This window comes from Nerophis lumbriciformis, linkage group LG23 (assembly GCF_033978685.3).
Source record: "Nerophis lumbriciformis linkage group LG23, RoL_Nlum_v2.1, whole genome shotgun sequence".
NCBI lineage: Eukaryota > Metazoa > Chordata > Actinopteri > Syngnathiformes > Syngnathidae > Nerophis > Nerophis lumbriciformis.
In genome coordinates, this window is record NC_084570.2 from 12,737,233 (window position 1) to 12,763,823 (window position 26,591).

Consider the following 26,591-nt stretch of genomic DNA (forward strand, 5'->3'; position numbering starts at 1 on the left):
TGCTGATTTTCACATTGCAGCTGTTCAAGTTGACATTACTTAAGTACTAAGATAAGCTTTTCACTCTATGGTTATGGTATTACCATTTCATTATCTCGTTTCTGATTATGCTTGGTTTCTTGTTTCATTTTTACCTGAATAAGCTTACATCCCTGGCCTATACTCTGAAATCAAAACATAGAAAAGATCTGTCCACACTCAATATAGTATATATGCTGGGTAGATTGTGTGGTTAAAAACTGCCCATCTCCTGTACCAGTGTTTCACCTGGTCTCAGTCCACCCACTACCTCTGAGTCATCCTCTTTTTTATCACTGTGCAACCCACAGTGCTGACAAATTAGTTTGTAAAATATTCCAATTGAAATCAGCTCCGCAGAATGCACACCATCCTCACATTTGTTGTGAGGCAGACAGAACTCACTGCAGGGTTGTCACTGGTGCATGCACCTTTGCAGATATGTTGCAAGCAGGTGGAGTCATGCTGTGTGCCTGACCTTTAGTAGTGCCTTGATTAATTATTGATGCTTAGAGTCATCATCAGCAAAGACATTTGCAGATGTTCCTAATCCAATGTATGTCTCTGAGTCTGAAAAATTGACAGTTGCTGTTAAATATATTTGGTGTTGGCAACTGTCGTATCATGCATGCAATCCTAATCGTTATATTTTTCGCTTGAAATTCAAGTGATCTAAACAAACACCTTTCTCCTTTCTGTTTCTGTTTCCTGTCCACTGTTTGTGTGTGTTTTTGAATGTCACAATTGATATATGCGCAGGAAATATGTTAGCTGCTGTCTTAGGACATATTTTAATTTGTCTTCTAATTGTAAAAATGTATAATTTGCAAAGAAACCCTGAGAGTTGACACACTGCTACAGTAGGTTACTACAAACAATTTAACAGACAGGCAACTGTCCCCCCGGGCCCATCGTTTATAATGAGACACATTTCCTCTTAATTGGCTGGTATCTAACGAAGCAACAGAAGCAATCTTTAGAGGCCTTGTACCAAAATAGTTTTAATCATTTTTGTCGGCCTAAGTAACTGTTGATTTGTCTAACGGGCTGTAGTGAAACTGGCATCGTATTACAATGCATGTGAGAATGTGTAAGCGGTAATAATATTAATAATGCAACTCAGTTATGACACGCTTTTTTTCTTTCAAAGATGTAGTACAGAGTTAAGTTAAGTTTTTGTAAAAACCTAACAGCCACTGCACTGCATGTGTGTGGGACATACTTGCCAACCTTGAGACCTCCGATTTCGGGAGGTGGGGGGGAGGGCGTGGTCGGGGGTGTGGTTAAGAGTGGAGGAGTATATTTACAGCTAGAATTCACCAAGTCAAGTATTTCATATATATATATATATAAGAAATACTTGACTTTCAGTGAATTCTAGCTATATATATTTTTTATTTTATTATACACATATATATATATATATATATATATATATATATATATATATATATATATATAAATAAGAGAAATACTTGAATTTCAGTGTACATTTATTTACACATACACACACACATAACACTCATCTACTCATTGTTGAGTTAAGGGTTGAATTGTCCATCCTTGTTCTATTCTCTGTCACTATTTTTCTAACCATGTTGAACACCCTCTCTGATGATGCATTCTGCTTCGTCTCCTTGTTGTGTGCGCAGTTGTGCACTGCACTCTCTAAAAGCCCTAGATGTTATTGTCACATATGCATGTACAGTAGATGGCAGTATTGTCCTGTTTAAGAGTGTCACAACATTGCTGTTTACGGCAGACGAACTGCTTAACGGTAGACGAAAACGTGACTGCTGTTGTTGTGTGTTGTTGTCACGCTGGGAGGACGTTAATGAAACAGCTTAACAATAAACCCACATAAGAAACCAAGAACTCGCCCTCGATCATTCTACAGTTATAACGTCATTGGGCAGGCACGCTGTTTATATTGTGGGAAAGCGGACGTGAAAACAGACTGTCGACACATCACTCCGGTCCGCATGGAGCTGGAGGGGGCGTGGCCCCCAGCTCCGCCTGAATTTCGGGAGATTTTCGGGAGAAAATTTGTCCCGGGAGGTTTTCGGGAGAGGCGCTGAATTTCGGGAGTCTCCCGGAAAATCCGGGAGGGTTGGCAAGTATGGTGTGGGAAACCTCAACATTGGCTGTGAGCATACCTCCATAATGTTCAAAGAGCTTTTTTCTCTCTGCCAGCTCATCTTAAAGCTGCTGCAGCCACAAATAGGTGTTTGCCTACAGGGCGCTTGCGTTCAAACGAGCTGCAAGCATTATACCCCACCCTCTTTTTGGTCCGACCATGTAGTAAGCTATGCCAAAAAGGATAACATTATGTTACAAAAGCAGTGAGATTTCACACACCAGTTTAACAGTAATATAACAACCACCATTGAAATCCTTTCATTCTTTAAGATCTTTGTTGTGTTTGACAGCCTGAACTTGTGATAAATATTGACATGTGTTAGTTAATTATGTTCTCTTAAACCACTATTAGTAACATATGCTAGCTGCGAATAGTGTTCTTATATTCTTTGGGGTTCTTTAAATAAATATAGCAGCTTTAAGGCATGAACTAGCAACTCACAGGTCAACAGAAGAAACACAACAGTATAAAATCAAAGATGATGTGGTTTAGTAGGTGTGCATGACACCTAGCATCCTATTAAATGTTCCTCAGAAATATCAGATATAATACATTAAAGTGTTGCCTTTCTAAATTGAGTACATTTGATTGATCTTGTGCGCATATAAGCAATTTGTCTAGCTACCAATTTAAATCATTCAATTACAAATTAGAAGCTAATAAGTAAAATTTGGGCACCATTGGCTTGGTGGTAGTGCAGGTATCCAGAAACCAAAGGCTTGGATGTTGGAACTCCGCTTCCTCCATCCCAGTCGCAGCTGTTGTGTCCCTGGGCAAGAAACCTCAGCCACCTTGCCTCCAGTACCATCCACACTGGTGTATAAAAGTGAATGAATGTTTGGTGGTGGAAGAACTGTTGGCATGAACTGGCAGCCATTTTTTCGGCAGTCTATCCCCCAGTTTACCACCACCAAAATGTGAATGTGGAGTAAATGAATGAATAATATTGGGTTTCAGTATTAGGCGCTTTGGGTTTCTGGACAAGAACGCTATATGAATCCACATTCAATCAATTAAGTGATAGTCATACTCAACACATTTTTTTACGAAGGGTGTGGGCATTAAATTTGCAACTGGGGACATCAGTGTCTTCATCAAATAAACTTTGTCAAACCAGCAACCTATGAGGTGACACCACGACCGCATAAACTTACGATAAATAAAAGTCCAACATAAGTTTGTAATAAACCTAACCAATCAAGTAGTAGAAGCTTTGAAGGTTTTCTAATGGTCCAAACATGCACACTGTACTGCTCGCATGAGGATTCTTTTTTTTTATAGCCTATGCCTCTCAATATATAGGTATTACATCACACTCTGCCTAATTTACTTTCCCACAAAGGGTGCCCATAAAAGAAAGGTGACCTTAGGTCAGTACTGCCTAGCTCTACTTTTAGGTACAACTTGGTGTGCATTTAGGCCCACACAGGGTGACTGGGCGCATGCAAAGTTCATGGAAGAAAGTGAGATGGTCAATTTCACGTGAGGCAAATGCTTATACCAGTGAGTCACGGCAACAGGTGGGAGAGACACTAATTGGCAGCCCGCACAGCCATAGAATCGCATGAGTCTATAGTGGTTGAGGAGGGTAAAATTGGAGCAAGGCCCCCGGCCCAGAGGTTATATTAGCTCATACAGTATATTCTTTCTTTTGGCCACATATATAATTACATAGCAATAATGTGATAATAAAAAAAAAACACTAGGACAAAATGGATGAATGGCACTGTATTCCATTTCGCTTTTATTTTCCATCGCATTGACTAGACTTTAGTCCACTACTCCGATTTACTCGAAGCTTTGCTTTACTTTGAACAGCTAGAAAAAAGAGCAGGGTGATGGCATGGCTGAAGAGTGTGATCAATATGTTTACTTGCATGCTGTGATTTTCAAATAAAACCCAGCCTGTAGCTCAAAGGCTGTTGGAGTCATTGGAGTATCGATAATGTCTCTTTCACTAAAGGGCACTTTGGGCAATACTTACTGAAAACCTTCTGTCACCATTGGAGTGCAAGACTTTGATTTATTTCCCTAAAAAATGTTATAACAAATTTGAATTAGTAAAGTGAATTATATTTATATAGTGCTTTTGCTCTAGAGACTCAAAGCGCTTTACACAGTGAAAAAAACATTCTCTACATCTGTGGCGGAAGCAGGAATTGAACCTGAAACCCTCAAGTGGCTGGCACGGCCGCTCTACCAACCGAGCCATGCCGCCCCAAATGACAGCATCCTCATGTTTCACTGTTTTTAATAATACTTATTAGGCTCTATTTGTTGTACACAAAATTTACACAATTATGTTTTTTGCTCTGAAGTGGAACAGTTCAGATATTCTTGATGGTAGCATACGGCAGTGGTTCTCAACCTTTTGTCAGTGATGTACCCCCTGTGAAATGTTTTTTAATTCAAGTACCGCCTAATCAGAGCAAAGCATTTTTGGTTGAAAAAAAGAGATAAAGAAGTAAAATACAGCACTATGTCATCAGTTTCTTATTTATTAAATTGTATAACAGTGCAAAATATTGCTAATTTGTAATGGTCTTTCTTGAACTATTTGGAAAAAAGTTTTTATTTATATTTATAAAGGATTTTTGAATTGTTGCTATTTTTAGAATATTTAAAAAAAAGCTCACGTACCCCTTGGCATACCTTCAAGTACCTCCAGGGGTACGCGTACCTCCATTTGAGAACCAATGGCATAAGGTAGTGTAAAGAGTAAAAATAAACACATTGAGTCAAATATCCTCAGATTGGATCAGGCGTCTTTCAATCCATCCATCCTTTTTGCTACCGCTTATCACTCTTGGGACTGCAGCGGGCCAGGGGGGCTGGAGCCTATCCCAGCTGCACTCTGGCGGAAAGCAGAGTAAACCAGGGACAAGTCGCCACCTCATCACAGGGCCAACACAGACAGACAAGCATTCACGCTCACATTCACACATTAGGGCAATTTTTTTTTAGTGTCGCCAATCAACCTATCCACAGGTGCATGTCTTTGGAGGTGGTAGGAACCTGGAGTACCCAGAGAGAACCCACACAGTCACGGGGAGAACATGCAAACTCCACACAGAAAAATCCCGAGCCCGGGAATTGAACCCAGGATCTACTTGCTGTGAAGCAAAAGCACTACTACTTCTCTACCGTGCTGTGGTGTCGTTTAATTTTTTAAATGTTATATTTGTCTTCCAATCAGAATTAGCAGACATTATTCGAGCATTTCGTTGTTTACTTTTGCAAACGTCCAACAATAATTTCAACCACTTGCTACAATGACGGTCTAATAATATATTGTTGATTGTTGTGAGAGATATAAAGTATTAACAGTGAATTTCACATGTCAATTTGTTAATATCTAATCGGTGTCACATTTCCCTTCAGCGAACATAACGTAAATCCACCATAAGACACTATTCTCCGACTGGATAACCGGTTACATGAGATGTATTCTTCATTCAAACAGCAAACACACTGACTCCAACATGGTGTTTTCTTAGGCAAATGTGGCCAAATTTGGATGTTGTCTTTTCCCAGTGTTGGCACTTGCGTAGTTGTTTACTTTTGTTTTCTGCATGTGCGCATGCAAGTTGTTTTATGTCAGGACTCCATCCATCCATTTCCTACCGCTTGTCCCTTTTGAGGTCGGTGGTGTTAAACTAATTTTATAGCACATGGGCCGGATGGAGGAAAATATATTCCCACGTGGGCTGGAGTGGTAAAATCATGGCATAAAGTAAAGACAACTTCAAAATTGTTTTATTCGTCTTACTTCGGCCAAAAATAGAACAAGCAAATTTTTTAAAATGTACGTATTACAAGTAGTCCTCTTGGCAAAACACTGAAAATTCAGAGGAAAAAATTGGTGCATTTCAAATACAACATGAAAAACAAATGTATTTACAAAGCCATTAAACTTTAAGCACTTCCTGTTTAGCATTCGCACGTTGGCAGTTCACCATTTAAGATGTGTTTGGAAAATCAACCCAGTGTCCTCAAACCGCCGCATTGGTGACATCCACAACTGCCACAGCACATTCATTGATCATCATTCAAATATTACAATTACAATATAATCAAAACAAATGTCAAAATGACACCATAATAGCCGAATTAAAGGTAACATAACTACAAAACGCAACCAATGTGAAAATGGTAGTTTCAAGCATAAAATAAAATAGAGCAAAAAACAAATGTAGAAACACACATTTTTACAATGGAGTTCAGAGTGCACATCGTACCATCAACCAAACTACAAAGATGATGGTCATGTTGACTTACGTCTTTGCATCTTACCGTTTCGTTGTTTTACCTGTTGAGTGGATAATTTACAATAAAAGAAGGTATTGTGTGTCGCTACGGCATTAGTCTGCCGCCAGCCACAACAGGAGCAGGTGATTGGAGTAGCAACAGCCAATCGAGAAGGTGCTTCAAGTCAGCTGACACGTCATCTTTAAACTGTGTGATGTGGCTTACACTGTTATTGTTATTGCGACATCTACTGGACACATTTAGAACAGCAGTTTTTTTAATTAAAAAAAAAATGCAGCTCATTTTGATACTTAGCAAACTCGTTTTGCAGACCGGATTAAACCAGGCCTTACGTTTGACACCCCTGTTTTATTTATTCAGTAAATGTAAATGCAGCGATATCACATAAGAATCATTAAAAAATATAATCAAAATACTATAGATGTAAATCGGAATGGAAATTAGAATTGTATTTGTAATGTACTTAGGTGTGCCAGGTCCATATTGAACCCCCACTTAAGTCACAAATGATGGTGCTTAAGCCCCTTTAAGAGATACCCCAGTGCACGTGCCACTTTAGCCCTCTCAGCCTTCACTTGATGCAGACTTATTTTCTTCAACTGCGTACTCCTCAGGGTGCCTTCAGCCCACCAGAGAACATTCTCGGGAGGCCTCATCACAGACGGCAAACAACACACTGATCAGGCAAGGCACTGTCCCCCTTTGGATGCAAACATTGAGAATGACAATGGACAACATGTCATTTCCAAATCACCATCAAGCTTTGGGTCTGATCGTCAGTGTTTCCCAAACTCAGCATCTAATTCTGATTCTGAAGAATATCAAGTTGTAATTATGAAAATATAGACATTTTTCTTTTTCATAATTTTTTAACAAACCACTAATGGTAACATATGCTAGCTGGTAGTGTTCTTATAATTTTGGGATCAAAAAATTTAGTTTTGAGCAAATGACATAGTAGCTTTTACCGATCATGCAATTTTTGGAACGTGGGAAGAAACCAGGGATACCCATAAAAGCAGAGGGAGAAGATGCAAGCTCTGCGCAGAGAGGTCCAAGACGATATTCAAACTAAAGATGAACAATAAGATCCAAAATGTAGTCATGAAAGAAGACTGTCCTACCTTGTGTTTTACTATTAACTGTGAGACTATTTAAATGTTTTGCTAGGATAATGGTTTTACTATATTGTTTTTAAGTGTTGAATACCCTAAACAAGGCCTGGGCAATTATTTTGACTCGGGGGCCAAATTTAGAGAAAAAAATGTGTCTGGGGGCCGGTATATCTATTTTTAGGAAAACTAATATAAAACCTCACAATAAAGTCTGATTGAATGTTAAAAATGTTATGACAAACCGCCTTAAAAACGAAATTTTAATTTTTTCTATGAACGATAAAACCCTGAATATTGACAACACCCCCCTCTCAAATCGACATATTTTACAATCAAGCCAAATGCAACAAAAATGCAAAAAACACAGCGAAATATGAATGCGAAGGGGTAAAAAAAACAAAAAACATCTACAATCTGATATATCACTAAGCTTTAGAACTTTCTTGTAAAAAATCTTCTTCTGCGTGTGTCCCTGGCACTCACATTTCAGGCTGGCCGCTCTGGAAACACTCTGTGGAAATGCTCCCCACCCACACTGCTCGGTGCCTCGTCTGACCTGCTGTGACGTAATTTTCCATAGTCACTAGTAGGGTTGTACGGTATACGGGTATTAGTATAGTACCGCGATACTAATGAATCATATTCGGTAACAAAAAGAAGTACCGATCTGCCACACCCTAAGATTTGTTGTTAAAATAAAGCCAATAATGCAATTTTTTCCGGTCCCCTTTATTTAGAAAAGTATCGAAATAATATTGGCATCGGGACAACACTAGGTACTAAAATATCGTACAAAAGTGCAGATACCAACTATTGAAATATTTTGTATAGTTGAAGACTTATGGTCATTTGAAAACATCACTGCACATCATAATGGCAGCTACAGTTTCCATCTTAAAAAAATTATTTGGGAATGTCCGGCGGGCCAGATTGAAAAGCTTAACTGGCCGCATGTGGCTCCCGGGCCTTAATTTGCCCAGGTATGCCCTAAACAGAAGTACAGCCTAAATATGATTACAAAGTTGTAGGTTTTCCTACAGTGCTTCTTGCTTATGCAGTAGTAGGTTGAAACTGCTATAGAGTAGTAAAACAACTCCCACTTTTTCTATTCAGTACATTTTGAAACGATACCTTTTAACTTTCTTTTGTCAGCAACTGAAGCTTTAATCTCCAAAACAGGGGAGTAAGCAGCCATGCAACGCTTCGGCCCTTATCTGCTGAGTGTGTTCGAAAGAGGCTTTGATGCACAGATCTGCTTCCTTCCATCTCATTATCTTCCTTCATCTGTCCTATGGTTTTAAGCAAATTCACAACATGCCCTGACATACGCTCAATTGAGGCAACAAGATCTTAATGTTCTGCTTTGTTTCTTAATTTTTTTCCCCTTCATTTGCATTTGTAGTAGATTTTATTTTTATATTAAGCACGCTCCAGAGTACTCGCTGCCTTATATGCCAGGAGTGATTGAAACTGTTGTAAAATTAGCATAAGGCCCGCTGTTTTCTCACGGGATTGTGGCACAGTTCTTTCAAAGTAGGACATAAAAAGTATGTAACCTATTTCTGTGAAATCTTTCACCGATATGGTTAGATGGAGTTGCTGTTGGATACAGGATTTTTGCCACATCTATTTTCACAGCATCAGGCTACTGGCTGGAGACTTTTAACTAGAGATTCGCCTAGCAACAGATTCTATGGTGTATTTGTAGAGTAAAGACTCCATGTGTTACGTGCATATTTGACTGCAGATTACAGGAGCTCGAGTGGTGGGTTTCATGTCTCAGCAGGTCACAGATGATCAGATTAGCTAAAGCACAGCACCATCCTCCAGATAGTTTAGAGGTGGGGACCGAGGTTCTATGTGGCATTACAACATTACCACAGTGGGGGGAACAAGGTTCTATAGGGGCATTACAACATTCTCACAGTGGCACATTGACCAACTTTTCAAAAGACCATTCACTCGGGTCTGCTTTTTATTTTTATAGCAATAGAAGAATAGAATATTGTGTAAAAGTCCAGTCATTATAGCAATTCAACTTGAAATGTGAATATGAGATATAAACCCATTACATACAAAGTGTAATATGTCATGCTTTTATTTGTTTCATCATGGTTTCCAGTTTTTGAAAACCCCAAATTTTCTGAATGTTCAAAACAAGGTTTTAATAAGCTGTAAACCATAATCATCAAAATTGTATCAAAAGAAGTCTTGAAATATCTTGAGTTTCATGTTATGAGTCCGTGTGATCTAATTGCCGGTATAAACCATTGCACAATAGTAACATTTTTTGGAGTTTCACCTAAATACTTTGGCACATGCTTCAACCATATTCATATTTCTTGACAATGTTTGCAATGCTATTATATATCCATCCATCCATTTTCTGCCGCTTGTCCCTTTCGGAGGCGCGGGGGGTCGCTGGAGCCTATCTCAGCTGCATTCAGGCGGAAGGCGGGGTACACCCTGGACAAGTCGCCACCTCATCGCAGGGCCAACACAGATAGACAGACAACATTCACACTCACATTCACACACTAGGGCCAATTTAGTGTTGCCAATCAACCTATCCCCAAGTGCATGTTTTTGGAGGTGGGAGGAAGCCGGAGTACCCGGAGGGAACCCACGCAGTCACGGGGAGAACATGCAAACTCCGCACAAAAGGATCCCGAACCCGGGATTGAACTCAGGACCTTCGAATTGTGAGGAAGACGCGCTATCCCCTGTTACACCGTGCTGCCTCTGCTATTATATACAAGGAGTCAAATTAGGGCTGCTACTACTTGCGATCTTTCAATTCACAAACAGACTATACTGTGTAGGTTAAAATACTTCCGCCATCAATGTCGTATGACGTTTTGTTGCAACCCATGCGTCCCATCACCACAGCATTAGTTTAGTAATGCTCTTACATGCATTGTCAGAACCTCCAACTCAAGTAAGAGTTGAACTTACCGCTTTATTTGAAACATTTAGCTGATAATTAAGGGGTTTCCCTGACATGTAATGGATCGTTGCTCATCACTATGGCAAAATAAAAGCCGCCACAACCTAAAAATTTATGTTTTTTTGCATGAAAACAAATTTAGGTAACATATTGTATTAATTGATAAATATAGATTATATTTACGCACTATTTACTAGTGATGCCCCAAAATTCCGCCACCGAAAAAATACTTTACTTACGGAAACAGCACTGCCGATTGTCTGGAACAGAGACAGAATTCCAGCAGGCACAATACATAGAAACAACATTGAGAACTTGTTGAATTAAGTCCTGACGTTGAGCAACTCAAACCTAACAATGGAACAACATTCTTTTTGACACCGTTTAATCAATGTTGGGTTCTGACCTTGTTTTGACCATTGAATTTTGGTCATTTTCCAAACAATATATTACAACACAAATACAACGTTGAAACAACATGCTTTTGGACAACATTTATTCAATGTCAGGTTGTGATGTTGATTTGACGATTTAAATGAGTAGTTTCCCAATGAACAACAAGGATCCAACGTTAGACACCAACAAATACAACTAATTTGCAATGTTGTTTCAAAGTCAGTTTTAAAGGATATGTAGGTATAATCAACGTTGTTGATTCCCAGCAGGCATGTCTTGTGCCTGCTGGGATGTCTGCGATGTGGACGTACTGTCATGATCCGTGGTCCGGATCATGTTTTGTTTAGTTATGTTCTGTTAGTTTTGGACTTCTTTAGTTCCCGTTTAGGCTTCCTTGTGTGTCTTTGTCACCATGGCGACTTATTGTGTTCACCTGTCTCTGATTAGTGCTCGCCCGCTCACCTGCTTCCCGAGCACTAATCAGAGGCATTATTTAAGTTACCTTTGCCAGTCAGTCGGCCTGGCTTCATTGATTATGTCACACTTTTTGTGTCACGCCTATACCAAGTAAGTTCCTTGTCCATGCCATAGCTTCTGCTAAATAGTAGCTCCATGTGTTTTAGGCACGCTTGCCTTTTTTGTTGTGTTGTTTGTGTTTTTGGTAGTTGAGTGATTTATGTTACTAAATCCAAGCTTACCTTTACACCTTCGTCCGGAGCCGTCTTTTTGCATTGAGAGAACGAACCGCAGCAAGCTGCATAAACCCCATGTGACACGTACTTTATTATATCCGAGATATACCATCGGACAGCGATCTACAAAATGTGCAATGTGCAAATATTAAAGAGGACAGTGGCGCTCTTTCAAAGACAGATTGTTCAGCTGGAAAGCAAGTGTGACGTCGGGCTCGCTGCAGCTATTGCTGTTTGTCGCAAACATTGAGCGACAGAAGTAAAAAGCTTTGAAACATGAGTACAGTCTGCAATTACACCAGAAAAATGTGCTAGATTTGTTCCTAGTGGTTTCTAATGAAGAAAAAGTCACAAAAAGATTGGAGAAGTCTCTAGAAACTTGAACAATTCTCAAGAAAGTGCATCCTATCTTACATTGTACAATAAGAACCAACAATTGAAAATAGAGCAACACGATATAATAAAAGAAAAAAGTTCTGTTAAGACTAATTACTTTAAACACAGATTTGTTTTTAAATGTATGTACAACATTTTTTTTAGTCTTTTTAAGGAAAATATATGCATCAGCTGCCATTGTGCAAATTATAGGACTACATAATATTGACCACGCCCCTAGCCACAGCTATATTGGCAATCTGGGGGAAACCCTGTAATTAGTTTCTTAGTCTGATGACTGTGACAGCGTGGAAGTAAAGTAAAATGTGACTTTTCTTATCTCCTTAAAAATGTAAGCTTTATCCTGTTTTTCTCTGCAGCAAACATAAACAATAGCAGTCCATGCATAAACAGTATGTACAAAAAATTATTCCCTTTGACCTGTGTACATGTGAAAGGTCTCACCTCACACTCCACACATAATAGTTGTCTCAGCGCATTGGCATATGCTTTAGCTGATAGTGTTTTTTTGTGATACAATTAACTCATCATCATGACTAATAGCAAATGAACGGCAAGTGATGGTAGTGGCAGTGCTAAGAAGCAGCAAGCAACCATAATGGAAACAAAATTAGCTATAATTGACAAATTATCCCCCAGTGCCACTCCGCCAATAGCCCCACACAACCACCTGTCCACCTTCTCATCCATCACCTCAAAGTAAGAAGGTTTTATTGTTATAGTTTTGTATGATTTAAATGTGTTTCAATATTAATGAGGTTACTGTGACTGTATTTACTTGAGTCAATGGCAAAGGGGGCAGGAGGGATAGAGAAAGGGCGAGCACATACGCTGAAAGGCACTAAGGAATAGTGGTTAAAAACAATCATGATAGTAATAGAAAAATGGCAAAATAGCGACTTGCGAAAAATGTAAAATACAGACTTCCGGAACATAACTAGATCATAAGTAGGGCAGTCTTTCAATGCGCTGTTTGTGGGTTACGCTTTTAAAGTTCATGTTTTTTTTTTTGCATTGATTACAGCTGACAGTAACAGTTTGTCAGTAAACGTTTTACAAAGCAGCAGCGTCTCAGCCCTTTCTTAAAGCTAGACATGGTTAGCTCCTAATTTCTATGTTTTTTATCATTTACTCAGAAGTCCTAAACCTCCGACATATTTTTGTTTCATTTAAATGATTGATATAAAGATGGTGTATAAAAAAAAGCAACATGGAGGCACATCAAAAAGATAAATGAGAAACTTGTAACAAATTATAATGATCAGATGGGTATATCAGACGTTATATTGAATTTCACTGATTGTATTCATACTAACAATTGGCTGATTAGTACCAGTCTAATCCATGGAAAAACTAATCACCACTGCAGTCGACTCTCGATTGAATAACCACAGTCACCCATTTATTCATTCCAAATACTAACATTCTAATTTCTGAATGGAACAAATATGATCTAGAGGGGAAAACATTCAGACACATCTTTCACATCTCCAAAATACAAATATCCACAGTGGAAGCTGCCAGATCACGAGCTAACCTGCCAGTAAAGCATATCGGCCACACTAGCTTGTTGCTATTCTCTGAAATATCACAGTGTATCTGTCTGTATCTCATAAGTAAGATGGAGTGGGGAGTGACTACATTGAATACATTTTGCACAGTTTTCAGTTCAGTTTGATTTTCACACCCTTTATTCACACATATTCCTCCCGTTTGCATGTATGCTCTGTAACATCCAAGTGTGTCACCAGCAGTTTTATCATCCATCAGTGGGATGACATCTGAGAAAACAACTACTGCTGGCGGCAATACTGTGTTATGAGTGTTTGTGTTTGTTAGACAGTGATGGATTATGTTTTAACCAATGCTATTAGCAAATCGGTACTTTTTATATATATATATATATATATATATATATATATATATATATATGTATATATATATATATATACACAAATGTTTTACTTTTACTAAAAAATGACTAGATCTGACCATTTTAAGTCTATGAGGAAGAATTGATGAAGCCTGAACAGATGCACTGCAAAATAGAGCTGACAAAATATAAGATAGAAAGACTAGATTTTAGGGAAAAAAATACTAAAACTAGAGAAATTTTCTGTCCGTGCAGCTATTTTTGAACTACAATAGACAAAATATAACTATCTATGCTAAAATTAAGATTATGATTTAAAGTTAATGACTAAAAAGCTCTGGAAATTTATAGAAATTAAATTTTAAATATTCGCAAGTGGTAAATAATGTGCGGTGTGAGAGGCAAAACGTCTTCTAAGACAAACCCAACAGTCCAGTTGCAATTGACTGAGAATACAACGAACTGGATAAAAAAAAGCTAGCCATAGATGCTTAAAAAATAGAAAACATACAAAAGTATGTTTAAAAAAAAACAATGCCTTTTTATTTCTATGGAATTTTATGACATTCATGTTGAACATATTGTCCCTTACATAAATACAATTGATTTTATCTTTATATTTTGTTTCCCACTGTGTCCGATATTTTTAGTTACCGTACAAGTTTAATGCCTTATTCTTACCCACTGATTTTCCTCTGACATTCTCTATTACAAGCTCAAATGTTAGCAAAAAGCATTTGACAATCATCTCATAAAGGTTTTTCAGTGTTTCCTGCTGATCAAGAGCCAGTTTAAACCTGCATTTGTACTAAAAGTAAACACGATCCTTTAGAGGAAGCCTTTTATTTCTTCCAGGCTTTGAGAATGAAGGGAAGCGCTGTCCATGTGCATCCAGTGCATCACTACTTGACCCAGGGCTGACTGGCATCAGTGAATCTGTTTGTTTTTTTCAAATGCATTCGTACCGACCCAAAGCCAAGTGATTTCTCTGAAACCTTTTCTAGGATGAACCAAATGAAAAGAAGATTAATTTATAGCATCAATTCTATACTATTGTACTATGAAGGGCTGCACATTTCATTAACATCAGCTGGATAAATTGAGGTTTAAATTACTGCAATTATTATTTGCAGGCTGAGGTTTTAGTTTTTTTTCCCTCTTCTACCTTCGAACTGAATCAGGATTATCGATCCTTGCATCCTGGCCTGCTGACCAATCAAAAGTGGTTTCAGGAAACAGTGCTGTGTGCGCTGCAGCCGTTGTGCTACTAACAAACAACAATTTGCGTTGTATGACTGTACAGTGTCGACAAGCAGCCATGGAATTTATTTAAGTAGATTATTGAATATAATTCTCATGTGCGGCAACTTCAGACAAGAATATGTTCATTGAAGGTCTAAAAGTGAAATTACTTTCTTTCACTCACCATTATAACAGTTTTTGATGTATTTGAATTAATAAAATCTAAAAAATTTAAACCAAACCACTATCGCAATTTTTGGCAGAAAAATCACAGTTTTGTTTTTTTTGAGTACCGTATTTTTCGGAGTATAAGTCGCTCCGGAGTATAAGTCGCACCGGCCGAAAATGCATAATAAAGAAGGAAAAAAACACATATAAGTCGCACTGGAGTATAAGTCGCATTTTTGGGGGAAATACATTTGATAAAACCCAACACCAAGAATAGACATTTGAAAGGCAATTTAAAATAAATAAAGAATAGTGAACAATAGGCTGAATAAGTGTACGTTATATGAGGCATAAATAACCAACTGAGAATGTGCCTGGTATGTTAACGTAACATATTATGGTAAGAGTCATTCAAATAACTATAACATACAAAACATGCTATACGTTTACCAAACAATCTGTCACTCCTAATCGCTAAATCCCATTAAATCTTATACGTCTAGTCTCTTACGTGAATGAGCTAAATAATAGTATTTGATATTTTACGGTAATGTGTTAATAATTTCATACATAAGTCGCTCCTGAGTATAAGTCGCACCCCGGGCCAAACTATGAAAAAAACTGCAACTTATAGTCCGAAAAATACGGTAATATGAATATAACAAAAACTCTTGACTTTGAGTTGATTCTATGTATTAGTGGTTTCACAGACTTCCATTTTAAGCGTGCTAGTTACGTATTAAAATCAAGCCAGACATAATTGTACTCAGTGGTTCTCAACCTTTTTTCAGTGATGTACCCCCTGTGAAAATGTTTTTAATTCAAGTACCGGTACCCCTTAATCAGAGCAAAGCATTTTTGGTTGAAAAAAAGAGATAAAGAAGTAAAATACAGCACTATGTCATCAGTTTCTGATTTATTACATTGTATAACAGTGCAAAATATTGCTCATTTGTAGTGGTCTTTCTTGAACATTTTGGAAAAAAAGATATAAAAATAATTAAAAACTTGTTGAAAAATAAACAAGTGATTCAATTATAAATAAAGATTTGTACACATAGAAGTAATCATCAACTTAAAGTGCCCTCTTTGGGGATTGTAATAGAGATCCATCTGGATTCATGAACTTAATTTTAAACATTTCTTCACAAAAAAATAAATCTTTAACATCAATATTTATGGAACATGTCCACAAAAAATCTAGCTGTCAACACTGAATATTGCATTGTTGCATTGTTGCATTGTAATGAATGGAATAGCCTACTTGATTTGATGTCCAGTTTATGAACTTACATTCATATTTTGTTGAAGTATTATTCAATAAATATATTTATAAAGGATTTTTGAATTGTTGCTATTTTTTGAATATTTTAAAAAAATCTAACATACCCCTTGGCATACCTTCAAGTACCCCCAGGGGTACGCGTACCCCCATTTGAGAACCACTGGTATACATGATATAATAGGGAGAGTAAGTCGGAAGTTTTACAATTACAATTACAACTTGTCCTCTTGGGGCAACTACAAAACCCTACCAGCCCCTCATCTCCAGTCAGTGGGCATACAACAGGCTCTCTTGTTTTGCTGTAAGGAGCATTACACATGTCACAAGCTTTATGTCATAAACATCAGAGCCAGCTTCCCTTCATCGACAATAGGATAAATGCTGTCAACTATGTGCAATCTTTGGCATGTGCTATTTCATCCAGTTATAGCTCAGAGTCTGTTTCTTTTTACAGAACTGATTGCACACTGGGCAATGTGCTGAGCCATTAGCTTGTTAAGCCCCTGTGATCGTCCTCCCTGATTTCTGTTTTAACACAGTCTCTCAATACCACCAGTCACAGCAACATTGATCACGGAGCCGAGTGCTGCTTTAGCATCAAAGAGATGTGCAGACACTTTGATAGCCAAAAAGAATTAGGACTCTTGGCCATTACATGCAGTGGAACTAAAATGGAAGAAGGTATGAATTCTGTGGGATTTATTTTACAGTCCTTGATGCCGGACATCCATCCCAAAGATGTTTGATGCACAACTCCATCAGTCCGTCAGTCTCAAATATGTCCTTTTTGTCCATTTGTGTACGAAGAACCTATGCAGGACAATAAGGAAACACAAATATCCGAGATTTGTCTTGCCGAGTAAGAAGTGGTGCTGTGGAAAAGAAAAGCGACAGAGCTCCATACTGCTTGCTCCCCCATCAATAGCAAGGAGAACCTTCACAGTGTAGCATAAAGACCCATTTACAGTTGCCTTTACAAGACCATTTTCAACCTGTAGGCAAGCAAGCACCCTGTGTAGCAGGCCAGAGGATAGAGCTGTCTTTGAGGGCAAAATGCAAATGTTACAGTGCTAAAGGGAGGGGCCCACAACTGAAGCGCTATTCTGCAGACTTGGTAGAAGACTGGCCCTCTGTTTCTGTGCCACCCACAGATACACAGCACTCACCACTCTGACTATTCATACAGGCTGATGGAAGAGGTGTGGGGGGTTGTGCCACTGATGAAGATGTCCGGATAAAATCCAGATTGGGGATGCCAACTCTGCGCGGGCCATTTGGCATGCATCTCAGGAAAAACCCAAAGCATGTTCTCCCCTACAATGCTTATCCCAAGGGCAACGGTTGCTTGGCGAGTTGAGTTATTTTGGGCAGGTAAGAAGTCATGCCCTTTTTAGCATTGGGTATCCACTGCTCTCATTCTAGTGAACATTACGGATTATCTTGGTCCTGTACCCGAGGTTATGTCATTATATCAAATAAATAAAGACAGATGACAATGATAATTATATGACACCAATTTCAAGAACTACAACAAGGGAACAAACGACAATAGGAAAAATTGGTGTCATATGTTAATGAGTTTACTGTAGCTGCTTTTCATCAGCATTTCCCTAGTGGTAATTTCACTTTGACCTCATTGATGTTTCCCTGTCAAGCAAATATATAATTATCCAATCTGATTGAAAGCACTCTCTTATTAGAGGACCACCGCCAATACCATTGGATCATAGCGGTTGGCACGTGCTGGGCACGTCACAGCCTACAATGAGAGGTTGCCATGTGAGCAGGCCCACCGAAAGGTATAATTTTATCACGTAACTATGGCTACACACTGGCGGCTAGTGCGCGAATCACAGAGAAGCCTTGGTGCTTTCAAAGATCCTTTTCATAGACGGGATGCAATGAATAGATTCTGCTCTGCTCCGAGTGGGTGGGTTCAGACAGAAGTGGGTGTATGTTTTTTGGGCATCTGTGTGTGTCAGCCACCCCCTGACATAAGTACAGGTCTGCAGTCATTGTGAGCTGATCCCAAATTTAACAATGAGCACAGACTTTTTATACGAGATGCAGCAATGTATCTTACCTCATGTTATGTGCCTTGATTCTTCAAGTGGGTAAGCCTGAAAATAGAGCCCCCTGCTGATGACCGATAGTATTAATCACACACATCCAAAAGTAAGGCTGTTGCTATGTATTGCCACTTCTATTACCCATCCCTTTATACTTGTCAAATGTGTTTTTCCACTTTATATGCTAAATAGGCGTGATGTGGATGATGACTGTCTTCCTACAATGCACAATAGTGATTAACACTTCCCTCACTTGGATGAATGCATCATTTTACACACGTGGGTGCATGGTATTGTTACTCGATGACAACTGTGACTGTGTCTGCCAGAAACACACAATTTAGACACACCACCTGACTTAAAATGTCAAGTGTAGTGTGTCCTTTTTTTGGCTTATTCTAGAAAAAGACATTTAATGGAATAAGGGCTGTGTTCACTCTGATTTCAGGGCTCACATCAACAACATTACTATATTGACCAGCAAATGTGGATAACATTAAGAACAGAATATGACAAACCACTTTTGGAACTTACAGTACATCATTCATGGCAAAAATAGAAATGCCTGTAGCCGACATGACTTGGCACGTTGAAATGCTTAGTAGTTTCAAGTTGAGGTGTCCCGGTTTTTCCACTTTCAATACGATACCGATATTGGAGCTTTGAGTATTGCCCAATTGCTTGTATTCCGTCACGTGACTTCTTCCCGGAAGTGAAAACCAGTGGTGGTCAACCAAGTCAAGAAGGCTGTTGTACAGCAAGCAGCGCACAAACTATCTAAGGACAAAAGAGGCTAAAATCGTCCTGCAAAAAGCAGATACGAGCAAAAAAATCAAACTATGCAATGGAATAGATCCCTATACTTTATCAAAAAAGATTAGATAAAGGATTTCAAGTCTGTGAGAATTTCAATTAATCTACCTTGAGGGCTTGTACAGTGAAAGTTACCACATGTACCGTATTTTATGGACTACAAAGCGCGACGGTATATAAGCCGCACCCACTAAATTATAGAATAAAAATATATTTTTCCCTATATATATAAGCCGCAGATCTATATGTCATGAAATCAGTTATTTACACAGAAATATTTTTTAAATGTTTATTTACATACCCTAATTTTTTCCAAATGGTGTCTGTAACACAGCAATAAAACGGCTGATCAAACAAAACAGAAGTCATTGTCATGGACCCACTAGCTGCGGAAACTAATTTGGCAATCAGCTAAACAGACTCAATAGGTCCACGGTGACGTTTTGGTGAATTTACAAAACTGTAACCGTACAAAAAGAATACCATTGTAAGTTAATAATACTAACATAGGGACGGCGTGGCGCAGTGGGAGAGTGGCCGTGCCCGACCCGAGGGTCCCTGGTTCAATCCCCACCTAGTACCAACCTCGTCATGTCCATTGTGTCCTGAGCAAGACACTTCACCCTTGCTCCTGATTGGTGCTGGTAGCGCCTTGCATGGCAGCTCCCTCCATCAGTGTGTGAATGTGTGTGTGAATGGGTAAATGTGGAAGTAGTGTCAAAGCGCTTTGAGTACCTTGAAGGTAGAAAAGCGCTATACAAGTACAACCCATTTATCATTATCATTTACTCGTGAACGTGTTAGCATATTAGCTAGTGCTAATGATGCTAGCTTTAGTACATTACTATAGCACGTACAAATATGCATGAAAACACTCCTACAGACATCAAACATGGTTTAGTAAGTAAGAATTGTTTTTGTTATATTGTAAAACTTAGAAACATTGCTTGGAATGATTAATGAAGAATCCATACGAGTAGAAACGCTACGGACGGCTAGACGACCGAACGCCAAATTTACTTCCGGTTCATAACCCAGTCTAAAGAGAAGGGCAATGCAGCACCTGCAGTGAGAACATTTGCCCAGAAGATAGGGCCATACCACAAACAATAACACACATATTCAGTGTGTTTGTTTATTTGTTTGTTTAAAAAAAAGATATTTACATTATGACCATCAGCAAAGAAAAAATCCATAAATTAGCCGCACTGTTTTTTAAGCCACAGGGTGCAAAGCCTAGAAAAAAGTAGCTGCTTATATTCCAGAATTTACTGTATTTATTTAATAATTAATATAAATGTGTCCAAAAGCACAAATTATTCAACCAAATTCACGCAAAGGCTAAGCCCATCGCACAGAAAAAGCTTGAGTCCTTATGTGAGAAAGACTTTCAGTAGTTTGACAAGATAATAGCAGCAGAGGTCCAAGGGCTGCACATTATAAAGCATTCCCCAAAGATCTTAGCCACCATTTACCTCATCATTTTTACATTGGAAAAGGAATCATATTAAGCAGTTGAAAGAAGCATATGTCACTCACAGGCAGCTTGTGAGCTGCATCTGGCACCAAGGAGAAAATTACATCACTTAAATCCACAAAATGTACATTGTAAGGAGTGTGGGTCTGCAGTTTGAGTGTGTATTTATGACCTCTGTAGGTTGTGATGCTGATGCCGTGCTACCCTTGCAGACTTCATTTTGGATGCTATCCAGACTTTGGCATGTACTGTATACTATCGTGCATTATAGCACCTACCTACATGCCTCTGGTTGCAGAAGACATACAAACACACTCAAGTGTCTACAGTGGCTTACAATTAGTTTTGACACTTGGTTGTGAGGTTCAGTGCAAACATTATTCCTCCAGGCTGTACATGGCCGCCGTGTTTGCGTGCATGTCCTCGAGCATGGCAGTGTTGGTGTGCGTGGGCGATGCTTGTTGTGATCCAGGGATTTAATATGCATATGTGTGGGCAGGTGTGAGTTGGCTCATGTGAAGCATAAAGGAGGGGATTGGAGAGACTCGCTGCAGGGCATAGAGGTCAGTCAGCCCTCGTCGCTCATCATTACGGAAACATTGCAGCTCTCTCTCAATGTTGCTGTTGTCCTAAACTGGGTACACATGTGTTAAGAAAATTGGGCTGTTTTTATCACGATTTCGACCAAAGATGGTAAAGGAATAGTGTCATATAAGATTGTGCTGTGGTCTGAGGTGTGTTAAGAGTGAATTTGTCCCGATAAGTGGCTTCAAAACAGGTCTGGACCGACAATCTTCATGTCTGTCGGAAAAACTGACAAATCCAGCCCGAGTCATCGCTTTGTAAATTGTGTGGTGGCATGGAAAGTTGTTAACTAAGAAGCTTAAAAAAATATTGGGGCTACTTTGTTGAGAAGGTTCTCACTTATTGCTCGCTTAGTAGGTTATAAAATCCATGATCAATCCTTAAGCGTTATTTTTTCCACAGCCTTTTTTTAGGGATTTTTCTGTCAAAAGTATTTAAAAGATTATCATTCCCATCACTCGTATGTCTATTTCTATTTCTATTTTCGAAATAATCGGAATTCTTATTTGGAACCTTTCTTAAAGGGGAACATTATCACCAGACCTATGTAAGCGTCAATATATACCTTGATGTTGCAGAAAAAAGACCATATATTTTTTTAACTGATTTCCGAACTCTAAATGGGTGAATTTTGGCGAATTAAACGCCTTTCTAATATTCGCTCTCGGAGTGATGACGTCACAACGCATCGGGAAGCAATCCGCCATTTTCTCAAACACCGAGTCAAATCAGCTCTGTTATTTTCCGTTTTTTCGACTGTTTTCCATATCTTGGAGACATCATGCCTCGTCGGTGTGTTGTCGGAGGGTGTAACAACACAAACAGGGACGGATTCAAGTTGCACCAGTGGCCCAAAGATGCGAAAGTGGCAAGAAATTGGACGTTTGTTCCGCACACTTTACCGACGAAAGCTATGCTACGACAAAGATGGCAAGAATGTGTGGATATCCTGCGACACTCAAAGCAGATGCATTTCCAACGATAAAGTCAAAGAAATCTGCCGCCAGACCCCCATTGAATCTGCCGGAGTGTGTGAGCAATTCAGGGACAAAGGACCTCGGTAGCACGGCAAGCAATGGCGGCAGTTTGTTCCCGCAGACGAGCGAGCTAAACCCCCCTGGATGTCTTGGCTCACACCGTCCCGGAGATGATCAAGAGAAGAATATCGACCCTAGCTTCCCTGGCCTGCTGACATGAGGGTATGTCTACAGAATATATTAATTGATGAAAATTGGGCTGTCTGCACTCTCAAAAGTGCATGTTGTTGCCAAATGTATTTCATATGCTGTAAACCTAGTTCATAGTTGTTAGTTTCCTTTAATGCCAAACAAACACATACCAATCGTTGGTTAGAAGGCGATCGCTGAATTCGTCCTCGCTTTCTCCCGTGTCGCTGGCTGTCGTGTCGTTTTCGTCGGTTTCACTTGCATACGGTTCAAACCGATATGGCTCAATAGCTTCAGTTTCTTCTTCAATTTCGTTTTCGCTACCTGCCTCCACACTACAACCATCCATTTCAATACATTCGTAATCTGTTGAATCGCTTAAGCCGCTGAAATCCGAGTCTGAATCCGAGCTAATGTCGCTATGGCTTGCTGTTCTTTCCGCCATGTTTGTTTGTGTTGGCTTCACTATGTGACGTCACAGGAAAATGGACGGGTGGTTAAAATCAGGCAATTTGAAGCTTTTTTTAGGGATATTGCGTGATGGGTAAAATTTTGAAAAAAACTTCGAAAAATATAATAAGCCACTGGGAACTGATTTTTAATGGTTTTAACAATTCTGAAATTGTGATAATGTTCCCCTTTAATTGATTCATAAAAATCAAAAACTGAAATAAAGAAAATATATTTATGTATTTGTTTTTTGTTTGTTTTTTAATCTGTCCCGTCCAGCCACTCAGACATTACATATTTACTTTGGAAAAACAAAGTGTGGGATACTTCTCTTGTTCCTATCTTTGTATTTGACTTTATGAAATGTTTAGGTAGAATTTTATTGTAATGCGTACAGGGGAAGAAGACGGCACAGACAGCAGGGATGCCATTTTAGCTTTGGTTTATTTATATATATATACAATATATATAAATAAGAGATGAGCTGTGTAAACTCATCCAAATGTGTGTGTGGTGTACGACTATGTGTAGAGATTAGCTGTAGTGTGTTACCCGGAGTGTTGAGCGAGGTGCAGAAGTCCAAGAGGGCAAGACAAGGTCCGTGAACAATCGTGAGGTCGAGGGCAGGAGAGAGGCGTCAAAGTCTGTGTTGAGGCGGGAGGTCGAGATCCAAAAGGCAGCCAGGGAACCAGGGGGGATACGGGGAGACGAGACACACATCTCGTAACGCGGGAAAGGAGGAAATGCTGCTGGAACGACAAGGGACACGAGACAAAATGAACACGGAGTGGGAGAAAACACAGAGAGAGAGAGCATAGAGCTTGATATGAGTTTGGCTTACTGTACGAAACAGGAAACTACGTTCTGGGCCGGAACGCAGGTTCGCGCTGGCTTAAGAAGGCGAGGAAGCTTATCAGTGACAGGTGTGTAGAGAGCTGATTGAGCCGATTGAATGCAGCCGCTTGTTGCAGCTGTAGTGGCGCGCGCCGGCACGCTCTTGGAGGTGCGCCCAGCGCAGCGCACAGATGAATGCGTACTGGGGTGCGCCCAGTCGTGACATTTAGCAGAGCTGTTAATCTATTTTATGGAAGAATATTGTTAATCATAGAACTGGCACCCAATGTTAATAACATTTATTGATTTTGATTCGAGAATCGTTTTAAATCAAGAATCCATTCTGAATCAAATCATTACCCCTAAAAATCGAATCAGATCGAATCGTGTGGTGCCCAAAGATTCACAGCCTTAGTTGCTATGTTTCTTCTTCGATTTTGTTGGATCACATTAATTCACGGAAGATTTGGGTCTTGGAGGAGTCTGGCTCAGTGGTGGTACAGAATCATTATGTGTGTGATGGGCTGTTTTGATATATAGTAGCACATTACACACACACGCCTATTTTTTAATCCTAATGAGCAGTCTGTTACAGATTAAAAAAACCTTCAGATTTAAATAATATTTGTGTGTACAAGCCTTTGGGTCTTAATGGTACTAAGTGGTATTGGATCGTTTGTTAAAACTTGGTGATTAGATTTTTATTGTGGGTATAAGTACTTTTTGTGCAGATTCAACAATATTGTGATAGTAATAATAACCGTGATAATTTTGGTCACAATAACCATGATATAAAATGTCCATATAGTTACATCCCTAGTGTGTACCATGTTTAAGACAAGCAAAAATCATTTGTTTTCTTCTTTTCTCTTTCTCAAATTGCTTGGAAGAAATATAATTGCAACAGTGCCAGTTGAGTGTTTGATGTGATCTGGGGTGTCTTTAGTATTTTACAAGAATAGACTGGTTTTATTAGTTTTATCTTCATATGAAGATTATTGGTTGTTTACATAGGAAGTCATGAGCTTATACCTTAAGTCCTGTTTGATTAAAATTCTTCTGTTCTCCTGCCTACAATCCAGCATAGCTGAAAGCATGTATGTAAACAATCCGTCAAACATTCATCATGCTGTATCTCATGGGACGTTATATGTTTATTTCATTTCCTAAAAATACACATTAAGGTTGTTTTCTTTCCTACTTCATTTACAGTTTCATCACAACATTAAGTTTTTCTTTGACCATTCAAATAGCAATATTTTATTATTGTTGTTGCCATGTTCAGCGGTGTGAAACAACACTGCGTCTCTCACGGTATTATTTCAAACAGACTGTGCTTTTCCTGCAATAACAGACAATGAAGCAGGAGCAGCCTCTTAGCTATCACAGTCGTTTATGATTCCCACCACACTTTACTTGGCCACACCCTCTGCACAATGTGCCATGTCATGGCCAGCATGTTACAATCTCTCCTCTCTGCTCTGTTGTGTCCCTCTGACATCCTCTCTCATCCCTTTCACTTTCCATTTGCTCCCTCCTGACCTTCTATGCTCCTTTATCTCTCCTCACAGTGTGCACTGAACAGAGGATTCATTTTGGATTATTATGTTTGCCATTAGGCATGGCCGGCAGGTAAATTGCCTTCATCGACAAGGGACTCTATCGTCATGACCACACCCATGCTGCATTTGCATCTCCCACAAGAAACATGAGCCTGTTTATTGTTTTAAAAAGCTGCATGGTTTGAGTTTCTGCTCAAGTCTTCCCTTTTCAGTATGCCCAGATTGCAACCACAAAGGTGTCAGTCAAGTTCAGACCCACTTTTAAAAGCTACTGTATGTGACCTCCTTTGTTTTGTTTGTTCTTCTCAGGGCCGCTGCACACGGGAGAACTGCAAGTACCTACACCCGCCTGCCCACCTGAAGACCCAACTAGAGATCAACGGGCGTAATAACCTGATCCAGCAGAAGACAGCAGCCGCCATGTTGGCTCATCAGATGCAGTTTATGATTCCTGGCACCACCATGCAACCGGTGGTCAGTGCTGCTTACAAGATATCATACTTCCTGCTCAGCTTTTCATTTGTCTCTCAGATCTCATTTAACTATTCTAACTTCCTTACATGTTGACCATATGTTTCATGACTGTCTCTCACATTCTAAACTATAACACTGTCCATCAGGAGGTGTGTAAGTCGAGAAACTGTCTTTCCTTTGTAGCAGACCTTTCCAGTTAGTCAAGCCCTGGGCTCCAGCGCGGGTTTGAGCTACACACCATACCTGACTCCCATGTCGCACAGCATGGGCCTGGTGCCCACAGACATCTTGCCCAGCACCCCAGTGATCGTCCCAGGCAGTCCTCCTGTGTCGATGTCTACGAGCTCCTCTGCCAACCAGAAACTGCTGCGAACAGACAAGCTGGAGGTGACCCATCCCGACATTCCTTACCTTTTAGAAGAGACAGGCTTGATCAAAACAATAGCGGTGCAGTCACACTGCTTTTTGACTATGGTTGAAAATTGATGGCAAACAAGAAGATACCATGGAGTATGTACTGCCCAACCACACATGACTGCTGTAAAACCATTATGCTTTTAAAAAGGTTTATGATTACGTTGACACACGTTGTACAGCGCTGTAGAACTGCACTGCTGCTG

The 26,591-nt window shown here is 39.4% G+C and overlaps 1 protein-coding gene across 14 annotated transcripts in view; it reads left to right on the forward strand.

Moving 5' to 3' along the window:
* The window catches only part of mbnl2 (muscleblind-like splicing regulator 2), a 90,606-nt gene that overhangs the window by 32,298 nt on the left and 31,717 nt on the right, over window positions 1–26,591 (forward strand). For 12 of the 14 annotated variants that reach the window (XM_061985058.1, XM_061985063.1, XM_061985069.1 and 9 more), the window contains exons 3-4: window positions 25,807–25,971; window positions 26,155–26,358. In XM_061985058.1, the coding sequence (XP_061841042.1) occupies window positions 25,807–25,971; window positions 26,155–26,358 (369 nt within the window). Of the gene's footprint in view, window positions 1–10,789; window positions 11,453–25,806; window positions 25,972–26,154; window positions 26,359–26,591 lie in introns of those variants that run through there. The other 2 variants (XM_061985072.2, XM_061985060.1) reach the window with 2 other exon arrangements.